The sequence below is a fragment of the Thunnus thynnus genome, chromosome 12 (assembly GCF_963924715.1).
Source record: "Thunnus thynnus chromosome 12, fThuThy2.1, whole genome shotgun sequence".
Classification (NCBI taxonomy): domain Eukaryota; kingdom Metazoa; phylum Chordata; class Actinopteri; order Scombriformes; family Scombridae; genus Thunnus; species Thunnus thynnus.
In genome coordinates, this window is record NC_089528.1 from 27,550,403 (window position 1) to 27,565,372 (window position 14,970).

The 14,970-nt window shown below is 40.2% G+C and overlaps 1 protein-coding gene across 3 annotated transcripts in view; it reads right to left on the minus strand.

The window, feature by feature from the left end:
• Positions 1-47: 47 nt before the first annotated feature.
• The window catches only part of pfkpb (phosphofructokinase, platelet b), a 36,181-nt gene continuing 21,258 nt past the window's right edge, over positions 48-14,970 (minus strand). The window contains exons 13-23 of one of the 3 annotated variants that reach the window (XM_067606676.1): positions 14,601-14,747; positions 12,770-12,840; positions 12,056-12,143; positions 9,803-9,955; positions 6,648-6,800; positions 4,968-5,132; positions 4,139-4,200; positions 3,204-3,315; positions 2,265-2,364; positions 2,066-2,171; positions 48-1,138 (exon numbers count right to left, since the gene is read on the minus strand). In XM_067606676.1, coding sequence (XP_067462777.1) covers positions 982-1,138; positions 2,066-2,171; positions 2,265-2,364; positions 3,204-3,315; positions 4,139-4,200; positions 4,968-5,132; positions 6,648-6,800; positions 9,803-9,955; positions 12,056-12,143; positions 12,770-12,840; positions 14,601-14,747 — 1,314 coding nt within the window. In that variant the 3' untranslated portion in view covers positions 48-981. The remainder of the gene's footprint in view (positions 1,139-2,065; positions 2,172-2,264; positions 2,365-3,203; positions 3,316-4,138; positions 4,201-4,967; positions 5,133-6,647; positions 6,801-9,802; positions 9,956-12,055; positions 12,144-12,769; positions 12,841-14,600; positions 14,748-14,970) is intronic. The other 2 variants (XM_067606675.1, XM_067606674.1) reach the window with 2 other exon arrangements.

The following is a 14,970-nucleotide window of genomic DNA, read 5'->3' on the forward strand; positions in this document are numbered from 1 at the left end:
TTTTTAGAAAAACCTCAAAAACAGGCTACACAACATTAACACACAAAGACTTTTTCACACAATAAATGCTTTATTACTCTGCGACAGGACACTCACGTCACACTGCCAGCACATAAAGTTAATGTTGCGTACAGTTTCAGACATTCTCCACTTCACTGCCAAACTACAGCACCAGCAGGACCCTACTCACAAATAACCACTATAGGATGCCACGTACAAAGCCCGGGGGTGGATACAAACAGCAAAGGCGGCAACAACACAACACACACACACACACATTCATACACACATTTAAAGTAGCAGGTGACAGGACGCACACAGCTGGCTCATCTTAAAGCTTCACTAAACCTCTGGGAGTCACATTTTACAATCAAGATGTTAGATAATTTATCCTCGGTGTGAACAGGCTTTTAGACTGACAGTGTGTGACCCTCTGGATACATATATTCTCTCTTTTTATAAGCAGCTTGTGGGGTTTTACGTTAACGACGGGGCTCAAAGTGCTGTAGAAAATAAGAAAAATGACAAAAGCTAGACTTCTGATGGATCGCTTCAGCCTTACTGAATTCACAGCTAGGTCGCTTAAAAAAAAAAAAATTCAGATATAGCTACAATTTCAGGACTAAAACTTGAATACAGTACATGATTAGGAGTGCATATACAGTATGTAATAACTTTAATTGGGGATCTTGAAAATGCTATGCTAACTAGTTGAAACTACTTCCTATAAAGAGCTCTATTCCAAACCGCTACGTTCAAATGTCATCATCTAAAATATAGAAGATCCCTTCTGAAGAGTACCATGACTCTACCGTTCATAATAACTTCTTTAAAATTTCCTTCTATCCTTTAAAATCTAACTTAAATTTGTCTCATGTCGATCGGCGCTCAGTCAGTCATTGTGTGAGTAGCTGTCACTGTTTTTTGTGAAGCTGTTTTTCTTGTCGGAGTGAAGGTGTTCTCTGGCAGTAGCGCGGCGGTTCAGATGGCCGACATGGTGTTGGTCTCTTTAGGTCGGAACCGGGTCACGTGTTCCAGCTGGCCGGAGTCGGACACGTCGTAGCTCGTCTTGTACTTGGCCAGGATCTTCATCAGCGGACGGAGCTTCAGCCACCACTGCTCCTTCGGGATCCTGTGGCTGAAAACATAAAATGTGCCGATGAGGCTTCTGTCCTCAGAGTCACTCTGTAGGTTCATCTGTCCAAGTTAACCTCTTAAACATCCACTGGATCACCGGAAACCTGCTTAAGCCAGTTGTAAGCAGCTTAGCATCACACAGTAATGAATAAAAGCGATTGGCACAATTTGGCCACTTGGAGAGGTTCTGGGACATCAGTGACACCATGAGGTTAGACATCAGATAAGGTTAGATCTAGAGGACTGGAGTTTTATACAGGCGTGGTTGACAAGCTGTAGAAGGTATGTGGTGATTTGCATAGTTGTGGCATAAAGTGTGTCCTAGTTATTGTTATTCAAATATGACTCATTGTAGACAAGGACCAAAAACACTTTTTTAGCCTTATTTGAACTGATGTAGTTTTGGTTTTAGCCACAAGCTAAACAAGCACATTTCCAGAAACTAGAAGGTGTTACCTTTCAAATGAAGCCTAATACATGCATTTTGGCCTTACAGTTCTTCTATTATAAGCTTTTCCATTTGGGTGTGCAAAATACATGAAAATTCCCCAAAAAAAAGGGTGGATGTTAAAAGGCTACTTTCTTCTCTGCCCAGAAGTGACATTTTAAATCTAAGAAGGAAATTTAAAACTTAGTCTTTCACCTCAGCATCACCTGAAAATAACAAGTTGTGTTTCAGTATTTCTATGCAGGTATGGAACTTTTTCAAGGCAGACATGCAGTCATTATTAACGTTAATAGTTTCAAGTTATGTGGTGGGTCAAGAATCCAATATTATGGGATTGAATTTGTGTCTTAACTGAGAAGAAATCTCTAAGAATCAACCAGGATGTTGCTGCCAAAAAGGTAAGTCGTCCTAATTTTTGCAGAAAAGTTGTGTAACTGTGAAAATTGCCAAACAGACTAAAACAGAATTAGTTTTTCTTACACAAAGTCAGTCTCGCTCTGCAGCTGTGACACAGGCTGAAAGACCATGGCTCTGCGACGCATCCCCAACAGGCAGGCGGTGTCCTCCGAGTTAGCGAACACTCTCCCTGCATTTGAGACAAACAACACAATCTAGATTTAACCACAGACATGGACACACTCTGATAACATGATGTATCAAACAGGAGTTTTGTTTTTACCTCCTTTGTAAGACTCCTTGAGCGTCCGTGTGATCCACTGGATGGCTTTAGCAGCAACTTTGGTGCCAAAGTTTCTATCAAATGGAGATGGAGCTCCTCCCTTTCAAGAGAAAAGAAAATTATACTTATTTTAAAACGTGATGAACTTCCTGTCAGATTGGCGACCTGTTCAGGGTGTACTCCGCCTCTCACCCAGTGCATGCTGAGATAGTATACAGCTCCCTGTTTCCATGAGCATGATTATCTCACTCGTGTTGGAATTTAAACCTGCATTAACTGATTTTTTTTGTCCACTTGAGGGCAACAGAAACAACACTGCACTTCTTAACATTTAAGTTGAACTTGATAGCAAACAGTTGTTCATTTCCACATCCAGCAGTTACGGAGCAACATTATCATTCATTTAGAGTCGTGTTTCTGTCCACCTGGTGAATGTAAATCCAATATTCACTCTCCTTCAGCTCTGTTTTTGCTCTCTATCAACTCCTGAGGGAAATATCTGGCTCTTTAGCTGCTAAATGCTCCATTATGTTCACCAGCTAACTGTGTCTGTTTGCCATTTGGTGCTGAGCAGGTAGTGATCAGTGGCTTTTTTAGAGCTTTTTCTCTGAAAACAGCTGCGTGCTGCAGCCGAAAACAATGCTGAGAGTGAAATAAAACAGTAAAGTTGCAGCCGGTCAGCTAAACAATGAGCTGAAACTCACTATAAAGCTACATAAAGCCGAGGGGAGCTGCAGAGTCTCTGCACACATTACACACTATCATTTCATGCATTATTAATTATTAAAAATATTGATTATAGCTGCTTAAAGGATAATATAATTTCTTACAAACAGCCAACTGCAAGACATCTACAAATGAATTCGGCTGATGCCAATAATGCACAGGAAGTGTGTATTTGTGTGTGTGTGTGTGTGTGTGTGTGTGTGTGTGACCGACCTGCTGCATGTGACCGAGGATATTCTTCCTGCAGTCAAACACTCCTCGTCCCTCCTCGGTGTACAGCTGGTAGATGAAGTCAGTGGTGAAGTTCTCGTTGCAGTTCTCATTCCTAAAAACACACAAGTCACCAGGGCAACAGGTTGGTTAAAGGGTCAGTTCACCAGAATAATAAAAAAAAACAAAGTTACCCCAACAGAAGCTGCTGTAAACTGGTTTCACTGGAATTAGTTTCAACCTAAGCAATACTCGCTATGACGGTTGGACAGTGGCTTGTATTTGTAACATGGGTGAAGCAGCCCTTTAAGCAGGCTACCCACTAAGTGTCCTCCGACTGCTGGTTCTCTACACCACCAGTGCTCGAGTGCCCTTGAGCCAGAGCATCATCCCGCTGTTCACTGTAACCCCGCAGAGCCGCTTGCGACACACAACTGTGCTTTAGGTGATCTTGTAATAGTGAAATCATGCAGGTGCAAACCTCAGCAGCACAGACACACAATGTGACCTACACACCGTTCAAAACACTACATTTGTCCTATTTCCACAGACCTCCATCCTGCCGGGAGCAATTTACACAGCGTGATGGTGCAGTGGACTAAAATAGCCTCAATAGATGACATGAAATAACGTCTGTAAGGTTGATTCGATGTCAAATACAGACGAGACCAACTGATTTTATCTCGTTAATTGAGAACAAATATGCATTTACAATAACAGCGTTGCAAAATGTTGATTATTTACATTACCAATAGAATATGGAAGTATTTTTCTTCCTTTTTCCTCCCTCGCTGTCACAAATACACTTCCATAATCCCACAGGCTAAAGAGTTTGTGCAGTGAGGTAATGCAAGGAAAACAATAGTGGCTTAGAAATGTAACAGAGAAGAAAAAAAAAAAGGCTGAAATTGAAACAGTATGTGAGTGTTGATCCTCACCTGAGCACTAAACCCCTCTGGATGCTGGTCTTCATCTTCTGCGTCAGATGCTCCACGTTGGCCTGAAAACGCAGAAACGAAGCCTCACGTTAAACCGGAGCGACAGCGGCCTGCGACCTGCACCTGCAGCCGTTCGATCCAGCCACAAATCACACGCCTCTCGGTCTCATCTCGTCGCTGCTCCCCAGGACGGAGAGAAGCAGGGTGAGATTTACACCAGCAGGGGGAGGCTAACTCCACTGTTTGGGTGTTAAGCAGCTCTAGTTGTCTTTTATATTCATATCACTGCTGCAGTTTGTAAAATATAATTAGGAGGAAATGTATTTAAACCATCATCTCTCACCTCTTCTGGTGTGGTTGTATATTAAAACCAGAAGAGTATAGTGTTACAAACAACCAAATCATTATTATTTCCCCAAAGTAAAAGCATAAAGTCTTATTAATTAATCAATAACAGAGACGTTGTGACAAGAACATAAACACCGTGACGACCCTGACGTCTCTAATCATCCCGACCTGATCTGTGTTGATGGGATCAGTGGAAATGAGTGATGCAGCTCAGAGGTTATTAATAAGTTGCTTCATACGCACTGTCATAATCTGGGTCACCTGTACGCTCCTCCTAAAACGTTCCAGGCAGAGGCAGTGACGGACTCACGGAAGCTCATGTGAACGGTAACGTGTGATCTGTGGTGCTTTATTAGAGCCGAGGGCAGAATGTATACTGTTAAATAAAGTTATGAAAGTACTTGACAGGAAAAACACTCAAATGGGGAGATAAAATGTTATAAACAGGTATTTTTATCGTAAGCAGAGGTTTATCTCTGACCTGCAGGTCCCGGATGTCGAACGGCTCCTCGTAGATGTAGACCGTGTCGGCGCCTGCAGCCAGACCGCCCACGGTGGCCAGGTAGCCACAGTAGCCCCCCATGGTCTCGATGATGAAGACCCGCCTCTTGGTGCCGCTGGCTGACTGCTTGATGCGGTCACATGTCTGAATCACACACACATATACTGTTATCAAGTCAGAATGGCAGATTTGCTTATGACAGGGTTTTACAATTACAAACATAAACATTTACAGTCATTAAAGTAGAGCTCAAACATTTTCAATTAACAGGAAAATAAATTCAATTACTGCTTTTCTCAGTATTTCTCAGTAAAATAATCATATTCTTTGGTGGTGAATTAATCCAAATAGTAATCCATAGTAGAATAAATTAAAATGATCATAATCAGCTCTACTTTAATGTATATAAAATACTGAGTAAACATGCAGCCATATTTATATTTTGAGGTCCATGCTACAAGTAGACATGTGATGCACAGGTCGACTCCTTATTCACAGCTGACGGTATATAAAACTGACACACTGACAGGTCAGCGGATGGATTAGAGAGAAGTGAGCGAGATCGGGTATGTTGTTTAACATCATATAAAAATATCTAAGATGTTTGTACAGTCTATTGTACATTTATTGGTCTTTTCATGGGTGCTTAGACTATGTTATGAGCTTGAATAAAACATAAGTAATTGCTTAATTTTATAGACAAGGACAGCTAAAAAACAACTTTACATACTATTAAAATTGAGGATTGTTAATCTTTTCTTACTTCTGGAAAGTTAAAAGCCTTTTTTCTTTAGTTTCACTGTAAGCTTGTCGTTAGATCGACAGTAAACAATCCTGTTAAAAGTAGTGTAAAGCATCTGCATAAGCTTATCATTCCTGTACTATGTACTATATATAGAGTAGCTCACTGAGAAATAATGGTTTTCTGCAGATGAACACAGATTTACACACTGGAAAAGAATCATTTAGTCAGAATGGATGGCGACGCTGAGTATGAGGATCACATCAGAGTCGACTTGTGCATCTCTACTGAGCATTTGTTCCAATCAGATGAGTGAAGTCTACCAGTCTGTCAGAAGACTTCAGTTTATGGTCTCATTTACCTTCTCAGAAACCCAAATATATATATAGTAGTTGTCTAAGGTTTTGAGACTCACTGTATTGTTTCTGGTGGCGACTTCACTCACCTCATACTAAACTTACAGCAGGTATAAAAAGGTAAACATCACAGTGATGCACGTTTCAAACACAAACAGCATCACAAACTTTCACCAGCAGGAACAGAAGGATACGAAACAAAACTGTCTAAAAAAAAAAAATGCTGCACATGATCAGTAAAACCGCATTCACTGACATGCAAGTGCATTGTGGTCACTGGAGTTTCTGCATTTCGGATTGGCATTTCACAAAACAGGGATGTGTGTACTCACAGGCTGGTGGTGCTTTTACTTTTGTTTGCTCGTACAAAAGTTTCAGATGAACTCAGATGATAATTTAACATGAAACAGTGTTTTCTAGGTATCTTGATAAGTTAACTCAAGGTTTCTCCATGTTTTGGGGGCTAAAAAGTGAGCACTAGCAGTTATCTTCTTTCTAAAAACAGGTACTTTTACCTCCCTGATAATGTTTTTCTCTCGTTCTCTCCGGCTGGGCCCTTACCTCCACGATGGCGTTGAGGGACGTGTCTGCGCCGATACTGAGGTCTGTGCCGGGCACATTGTTACTAATGGTAGCAGGCAGCATGCACATCGGGATGCAAAACTCCTCGAATTCGGCCCGGGCCTCGTACAGCTGCAGCAGGGACTCAAAGGCCTGATGGTGGCAGCCGTAATACGGGGGTTAGACCACCAGGGGGCACACTGCATATCTGAGATCACATCAGTGTGTCCTAATGTGGGAGAACTACCGGTGTTTTACAGGCTGCTTCGTGGTGCACAGTGGCTCCCTTGGCTTGTATCCACGGTTACCATGGTAACTGACAGGTCAGGCTGAAACTAAAGCTGTAACCCTATTCCATACAACAAACCAATTGTTTGCATTACGTGCTGTATATTAATTTTCATAGCATACAGTGGTTTTTGACAGTAAACAAGAAGTATTGTATTTTGTACAAACAGGAAATAATGCAATATGTGCAGCAACAGACGTCAATAAAACAGACTTTGGAAAGCCAATTAAACTTAACAAAGAGAAGGCTAAATGTTTTTTCCAAAGTTTTCTTACTTATTTATTGGTTTCTGATATTGGAGCACATTTAAATTTTTATGCATACAACAAATGAGAACTCTAAAAGATCTGAAAACTCTGAGTATGAAGCATTTTTGCCAGGTTGTCAAGGGTTACAAGATAATCTTTCACTATGTGGAGTTGGTGACTGCTAAATGCTGTTTCAGGAGTTTTTCCAACCCTGAAAAGAACACTAAATACTTGTAATTTATTGTTTTAAGATATCTATGATATTTATGATAAACATAATGAATCCTATTAATTTGTTGAAGGTCGGTTTATTTAAAAAGTAAAGTCTGTTACTGCTTCTACTTGTCATCACTACAGCTGAAAATTATTGATCACTTTTCTGATTTAAATCATTTTATTCAGCTCAGTTGAAAGATTTGTCACTTAAATATAAAACTCAAAAAGCTCAGCAACTAAACATCTACAACATAGTTATCACATCGTCATTGTTTGTGTAGCTGTCTCAGTCTCCCATTAAGCTTTTAATTGGGAAGTAAACACACTGTATATCACAGAGGCCACTTTAAGTGACCAGTTAGAGGAGCTCAAAGCAAAAAGCAGCTAACTGGGTCAGTGATACTGATGATTCAGGAGAGTCAGTCATTTTATTAGTACATGCAAACTCTAGTTGTCAGGACACAAGCAAAGGGAGCCGTTTTTATTAAAGATGCAGCTCTGTAGCGTGTATGACCTGCAGTGTGTGTGTTGGTGTGTGTGTGTGTGTGTATGTGTGTGTGTGTGTGCTGCTGGCTGGCTCTCTCCGGGTGACAGCGGCTTTGGCTTCCCATTGGCTAAGAGGAGATGGGATGGAGGGGGTGGGGGTGGAGGTGGGGGTCCATCCTGGCTGACACGTAGTAGTGTTGACGCGATAAGATAAAGACAGAGGTGGGACTCCAGAAGCACTGAGCGATGTTTCCTTTTATGTCCAAGAAGCGAAGAGCGCTTTTCTCTCTTTTTAAAATCAGGTATGCAGCCTGGAGGAAGTCAGGACAGAGAGCCTGACCTGCTTCAAAACAATAACAAACGTTGACTGCATTCAGTGATGCTGGACTTGCGCATGCCTACGTAGCATGCACACTTACTCTCCAAAACCGCACTGACTCTGTGCCGTTTGGATGAGACGGAGCAAGCGGAGAGCATCCTGCTGCGTTCCACCAGACCGCCGTGCAGTCCAGTCATCTGCTGTTTACCAAATAAACACAGAGAGGGCCGCCACGAACACGCCAGGGCCACGCGCCAAAAAAAAAAAAAACATGCCACAACACGCCACAACACGTCACTGCATGCCCCGACACTTACCTGGGACCTCCGCTGATCAGCTCGCCTCCAACAACAACCAGCAACAAAGGTTTTCTACTGTTATTGTGTGTGTGAGGACGTTAACCTGATCCACTGTGCTGGATGCAGCAACGATGTGGCAGCACCTGAGGCTGCAGCAACGAACTCAGGCTATTTTCTTTTTAAAGTCAATTAGGGCCAGTAATAAAATCTTTCTGTAGCATTCTTGACTGAGAATGTGTTGCCAGTCTGAATCATTGTGTTTGAGTGTTTGTTTTCTAATCCTATGTGTACTAAACAACCACTATTTACTACCATTATGATATGGTTTTGTTTATGTGACAGCAGAGGGTTAAGTCTGTATGTTCCTTTATGGTATAGAGTTGGGAGCTGCCTGTATTTACACTGGAAATATAACAGCCCACTGACACTTTACAGCTGTGGATCCCAAACTTTTCTGTCATGCCTCCCTTTAGAAGCCTAATGATAATAATAATAATAATAATAATAATAACAATAATGTTTCACCCTTATTTCAGTTATATCAACCATTAACAATCTGGGGAAACTACTAACAAAACAAGCCAAATTAATGTGTTTCTTTTCACACATTTTGCTAATTTTTAGGCACAAACACTCCTGTAACATTGACAGGATAGTATTTGTTATATTCTAGATGTTGATTAGATTTTATTGAGTATCGCCTTTTCTTTCTTCTCTGTCAAAAATCAGTCCATCTTGTACTAAACCTGTAGTTTTGCTTTCTGAATAAATGGATCTTGATAGCCTTGCTAACATTCTCTCACTCTTGTTTGTTGTTCCCACATTGATAAGATTAATTTAACTGCCTCCATATAATATCTCTATGTCTGCTGATTTGAAAAGCACTGCTTTACAGTATCAACACCTGTAGCTAACACCCTAAAACCTAAATCATATATTCATATTTAAAAGAAAGCAAAACTGTAATATGATCTACTTCAAGTTTACAAATCATGAGTCTGCTTTTTTAACTATTTTATCAAGTTTTTTGTAAACTTCTAAGCATATTATTTTGGCACAAAGGGTCTGTATACTATATTTCAATTAATGTCACAATTGCAAAATTTAGCTTAATATATCACAGGATGATTTTTTTGTCAATATGTGTGTGGCCCTATGATTAAGTGTTTAATCTGTCTAAAAAAAAAAGACCTTCTGCTTGTTAACGTGAGGATGCGAGCTGTCGATCAGCGAAGCCCCAAACTCTGGACAGGCTGGGCGGTGGTGCGTTTGAAACACGTGACCCCAGCCTCACTTACATCAGTAATGGCGTTCAGAGCCGTGTCTGAGCCAATGCTGAGGTCTGAACCGGGTATGTTGTTGGAGACGGTGGCGGGGACCATAACCATGGGCACGCAGAACTCGTTATATTTGTCCCGAGCAGTAGAAAGTTCCAGTAATCCCACGTAGGCCTGCAGCAGTAAGAGCCAGCGTCTTATTGGTTGTTGTTGTTGTTGTTGAGGACGTTCAGACAAAGGGGGATGATGTGAGGAAGGAAGATGAAGAGGCCTAGTGCCGAAGTCTTTACAGGTAATGTGGACAAGAGGACAGAGGCGAGTTTTAAGAGCAACTCAAGTAGGAGGAGGTCAGGAACTTGTAGAGAACAGCGGAGCTCTGTCCAAAGTCTGTATTACATACTATTAGTGTTAAACTAATTTTCAAAGTAACTTGATTTTCCAATTCGTATCCAATCTCAAGAGAAAAGAGTGTCAACACACTGAATAGATGCTAAAAAGACGATTTATTAAGTACAATTACAACGTTTTGACATCACGTCTTCATCAGGTAACATTCAACATGTGACCAAGATGCTCCATATTTACACTTCACCTGATTCGACCCAGGTGTGGATCACTGGCACACACACTACCTTCAGGTGTTCGTATATAAGACATCAATGTTGTTAAAGCTGCAGCACTTCATTATGTTTTTTTAGTCTGTTTACACATCCAGCATCCACATGATTCAAATGTAAGTTCCCTTTCTTTTAACTCTGCTTGGCTCCACCAACTCCTGAGAAAAATATCTGTCTCTTCAGCTGCTAAATGTTTCACTTTCTTCACCAGATAGTTGCTTATGGTCATCGCTGATGTAAAATAAATGATCTAATAGGAGCTAAATGCTCCGCAGAGCTGCAGAGTTGGTGATAATTGTCAATGTTAATATGTGAAAATATGAATTAGTTTAATTTTACCCATTTTGTACAAACTTGCAAAAATATGCAACACGTGCACCAAAGTTTATCTGCTAAACTTTGGAAGGTTATTGATAATTAAACATAAAGAGAAAGCAAGATTTTGTGAGGTTTATTACCAATTTTCTCATTTTCTGGATTTTTCTAGAGCTATTTCACCTGTATCCTTAATTTGTTTTATTCATAGAAATTAGCAAGCTTTCCTTTCCTAGTGGGATAATCATTTATTATGCAATATGTATACTGACGTCTTTGAGTGTTAGTTTTAGTTTTTCCAGTATGAACACACCACAGACTCTTAGCTATCCTCTTGAACTGTATGGATGTACTGTAGTCTGACATCAGGACAGAGCTCGGCTGTGTTGTTGAACAGCGAGGAGACATAAACGGGCTGTGGGAGGGGCTTATAGCCGAGCGGGAGGGGCTTTGGAGGCGGGTGGGGCTTGAGCCGACTTTTGGGAGGAGCCTGGATCACAGGGGTGATGCAACAGAGGCAGCGATGGCGGGAAGGGACAAACAAAAGGTTTGGGGAGGTTTAAACTGGTAGGAGAAGCTAATGGGAGAGAGCCAGGCCAATCACAACGGACAGTGTGAAACACAGGAAGTAGACAGTGTAGCTCCACACACACAAAGACAAAGCACGGGGACATGTTTATTTCCTGGTCAAGCTGCGAAAGTCAAAAACCACTGAATTTTTAACAATTAACAGAATTTTATTGAAATTGTATTTTTTAGTTTGATCTATTTATTATTTTACTGTTGTATTTTGTTGTTATTTTTAGAATTTTACATTTTATTTTGTTTCATCTATCAAATAATGACACACAAAGTTGTATTTCTTTAAAAAATGTAACTAAGTTTTGCAGTTTGGGGTTCAAAACCTGAAAGCTTCCAAAGATGAGACAATCAGTCTAATTTCTGCTGAATATTAAATTCATCTTTTGGTTAAGCTTTGGCTTTGCAGCTTGACCATAAAGTGATAACCAAGGAGAGAGCCTATGACATTTAAATGTGTCTTCATGTTTTGTAGATTGAAATGTCATATGGGGCAAATCAGTGAAAATGAAATGGAGTCAATGTTAAACAACACAATACATTATGAACATCATAAATGAAGCTCTTAATAATGAACTATGGCAGGTTCAATAAGGATAAACAATGAAAGTTATTCAGATTACTCCTTTATACAGTTATCAGTAGCTTATTGAAATGATACAAAGTCAGAATAATAAGAATTGTTAGTGATAAAACATGTTCAGAGAGATAAAGTATTGTAAATAAACTGCCTAATGCACATGAATAAGGTAAAGTTACGTACCTCAAATCCACCGATGACGAGCAGAGCGTTAATGTTGTGGATCCTCATCTGCTCAGCGATTTTATCCAGATGTTTTCCTGGAAGAGTTCTAGCACATGAATGAAGGAATAAGTGAAAAGTTAAACAATGTTACGGTTAAATCCACATTTATGTTACATTTATCAGTATACAAGGTTATCCTAAATTATTAATTACTTAGAGTGATTATGAACACAACACAATATTTAATGTCTTATTTCTAATTCATACTGCGAGTAACTACATGTGCAACATGTCAACAGTCACAGTGACAATGTTTGAAATGCAAGTTGTTTGTTTTTCAGTTAACATAAAGTGTCAGATAAGGATTAAATATTAAATGAGTGTTACAAAGAATTCAAACCAATCTAGACTAGATTATTATTCCAGGGGTTGATGGGTAATAAAATATCTGCGATGCTTCTCGATAACTTATCGCATAACAACATACAACCGACAGTGCGTCACTTCTTGGTTAAACAAAGAAAAGCAGCAGAAGTTTTTACAAATCCTCCTCTAAAGATTCACTACTTTTAAGCACGAAAGATAGAAATCTGAACTCTAAAACTAAAAAAGTACGAACTGCAGAGAGAAAATTCATAAAGGATTTAAGTCAGTAAGAATATCTACAGTACAATCATCATTAATTACTTCATCCACATTGTGCTCTGCTTTTTTTTGACTGCAGTGACTCACCTTTTTGTCCCTAGCAGGGACCCTCCCTGGCCAGTCCAACCACCTACATCTCCCCATTTGATCTCCTTGATCTGATTTTTTTTAAAAAACAAAACACATAAGACGTCATAAATACTCACATTTCCCTTATTATTTTGGGACTTTCTATCTTTATTTTACAAGTACTAAACTTCAGTATTTCATTTTTAGGTGATATTTCACTATATGGATAATTCTTCTGTGTCAATAACACAAACTGTCAAACATAAGAAGGAAAGAGATTCACTGTCAACAGTTTCTACCAAAGAAATCGTCTCTTAGACGTTGTATACAGTGTGTTCTATGGATTATATGGACTAATAGACACACTGTGTCTTAAAAGAGACATTGCTGCTGAATTATTTAAATTTAATTTCTTTGATTACCACAAATAAAATCCATTGTACTGGGGTGAGGGCTTGAATCTGCACAATAAATAACTATCTGCATGGCATAATACCTCTAGAGGTATGAAAGTATAGTGTATTTTGGTTGAATCGGCCCCATAAAGCACTAAAACCACCAGTGTAATAATTGCTAGTATCTCATCCTCTTCATATTATTAAGTATTCGTTCTTATCATTGTGCTGTTGTACTGTTACTGTGCCAGCGTAGCTACATATAACCACCAGCTCTTCATTATAATCACTGTCCTACTTAGTCTGGGTTTTATCCAGGGATCACGGCTTCACTTTTCAATCACGTCTAATCCTTCTATATGAGAACTCGCCTCTGAGCTTCCTCACTTCCAACAGGTCACTGCTACTCTCTCCGCAGCTGACAACGTCTACCTGTGTGTTTATTCGTCCGTGGAGGGCTCGCACGCAATCAGCAGAGTATAATCGAGACAAAAGCATGCGTGTAGGTTGTGTAGCTGCTGTAGGAGCGGAGTAATTGGCTTACAGTAAGCAGCGCTGTTTATCTGGACACACTTATTGTTATCGCTGTAGCCCAGTGCAGCACAGAGGGAGGAGTGAGGCTGCGCCGCCACTTCCTGCTCTCCCTGCCATTGGTCGGTAAAGTCACTGTGACCTCCAAGGAACTGTTGCTCACCCTTGGGGTTTATTTTAGCTCTCGATGGTGAGCGCTAACAGTTAGCTTTGCAAATAAAACAGAAGTCTAGAGCTGCACTCTGGAGCTAAAATTAGAATTTGCTCCTGGATCACAGAGGAATGCAAAGTGACAGTGTGCAGACGCCAGATATAGTAAACGCTGTGTATGATAGAGAGGTGCAGAGTGGTGAAATCACAGCGAGGGAGAGAAGGCAGAGCAGCCTGACCAATCACGTTTTAAGATAGTGTTGACTAGTGCACGGTGAAGTCAAGTTCAGGTGGATATGATTCTACTTGAGTGACGTGAGAACCGAGAGCGAATCAGCATGACTGTAATGTTTATTCAAGTTGAAAGCATTTCTCCTGCACTTGAGTTCACACACACACACACAACACTTCATAGAAACAAGCTCAGACTTGTAGGCTGCAAATGTCATTAAATTGTATTTTTGTTGCTGGATTAGGAATGCATTTGTGGAGAGTGTGTAAGATGTATGATCTTATTTAAGGACTATTTTACTGATCAGTTTGTGAATTTAGTAGCTAGAAAAGATGCCTTTTAGCCTTGATAAATAAATAAACACACAGCATGTGCTCTAAAAGTACAAGATCCACTAAATATGACTGTCCGCTGAATAATTCATTCAAACTTAAATATTATATTGTAAAAAAAAAAAGCACAAAACTTGGAGAAATGTTCAGGATTTGCAGAGAATTAATCTCTCGTGACCCAATATACCGTGCATCAGGTTCATGTTCACCTGTCCCTTGTAGAATCCCTCGAAGCCGTCGCTGACAGCAAACATTTTGTGGCCTTCGGTGATTCCCACTCTGACGGCAGAACGCACGGCGGCATTCATACCCGCTGCAGGCGCGCCAACGTTCAACACCGCCACGTTGAAGGAGCTCTGAGGATGATGGAGAGCAGCAGTCACACACACACACACATATAATATACTCAGAAATACATTAAACACGCAGCACTTGTAATGCAGTAATGCCATGTGTTACAACACCCTCGAGCTTTGTCATATTTTAAAACATTTTCATACTTCAGGCAGAAGTTTGGGCGTAAAGTTTGAACAAGATGGTATATCAGCATTTTTAAAAGGTGATGAAGATGAGCAGTGT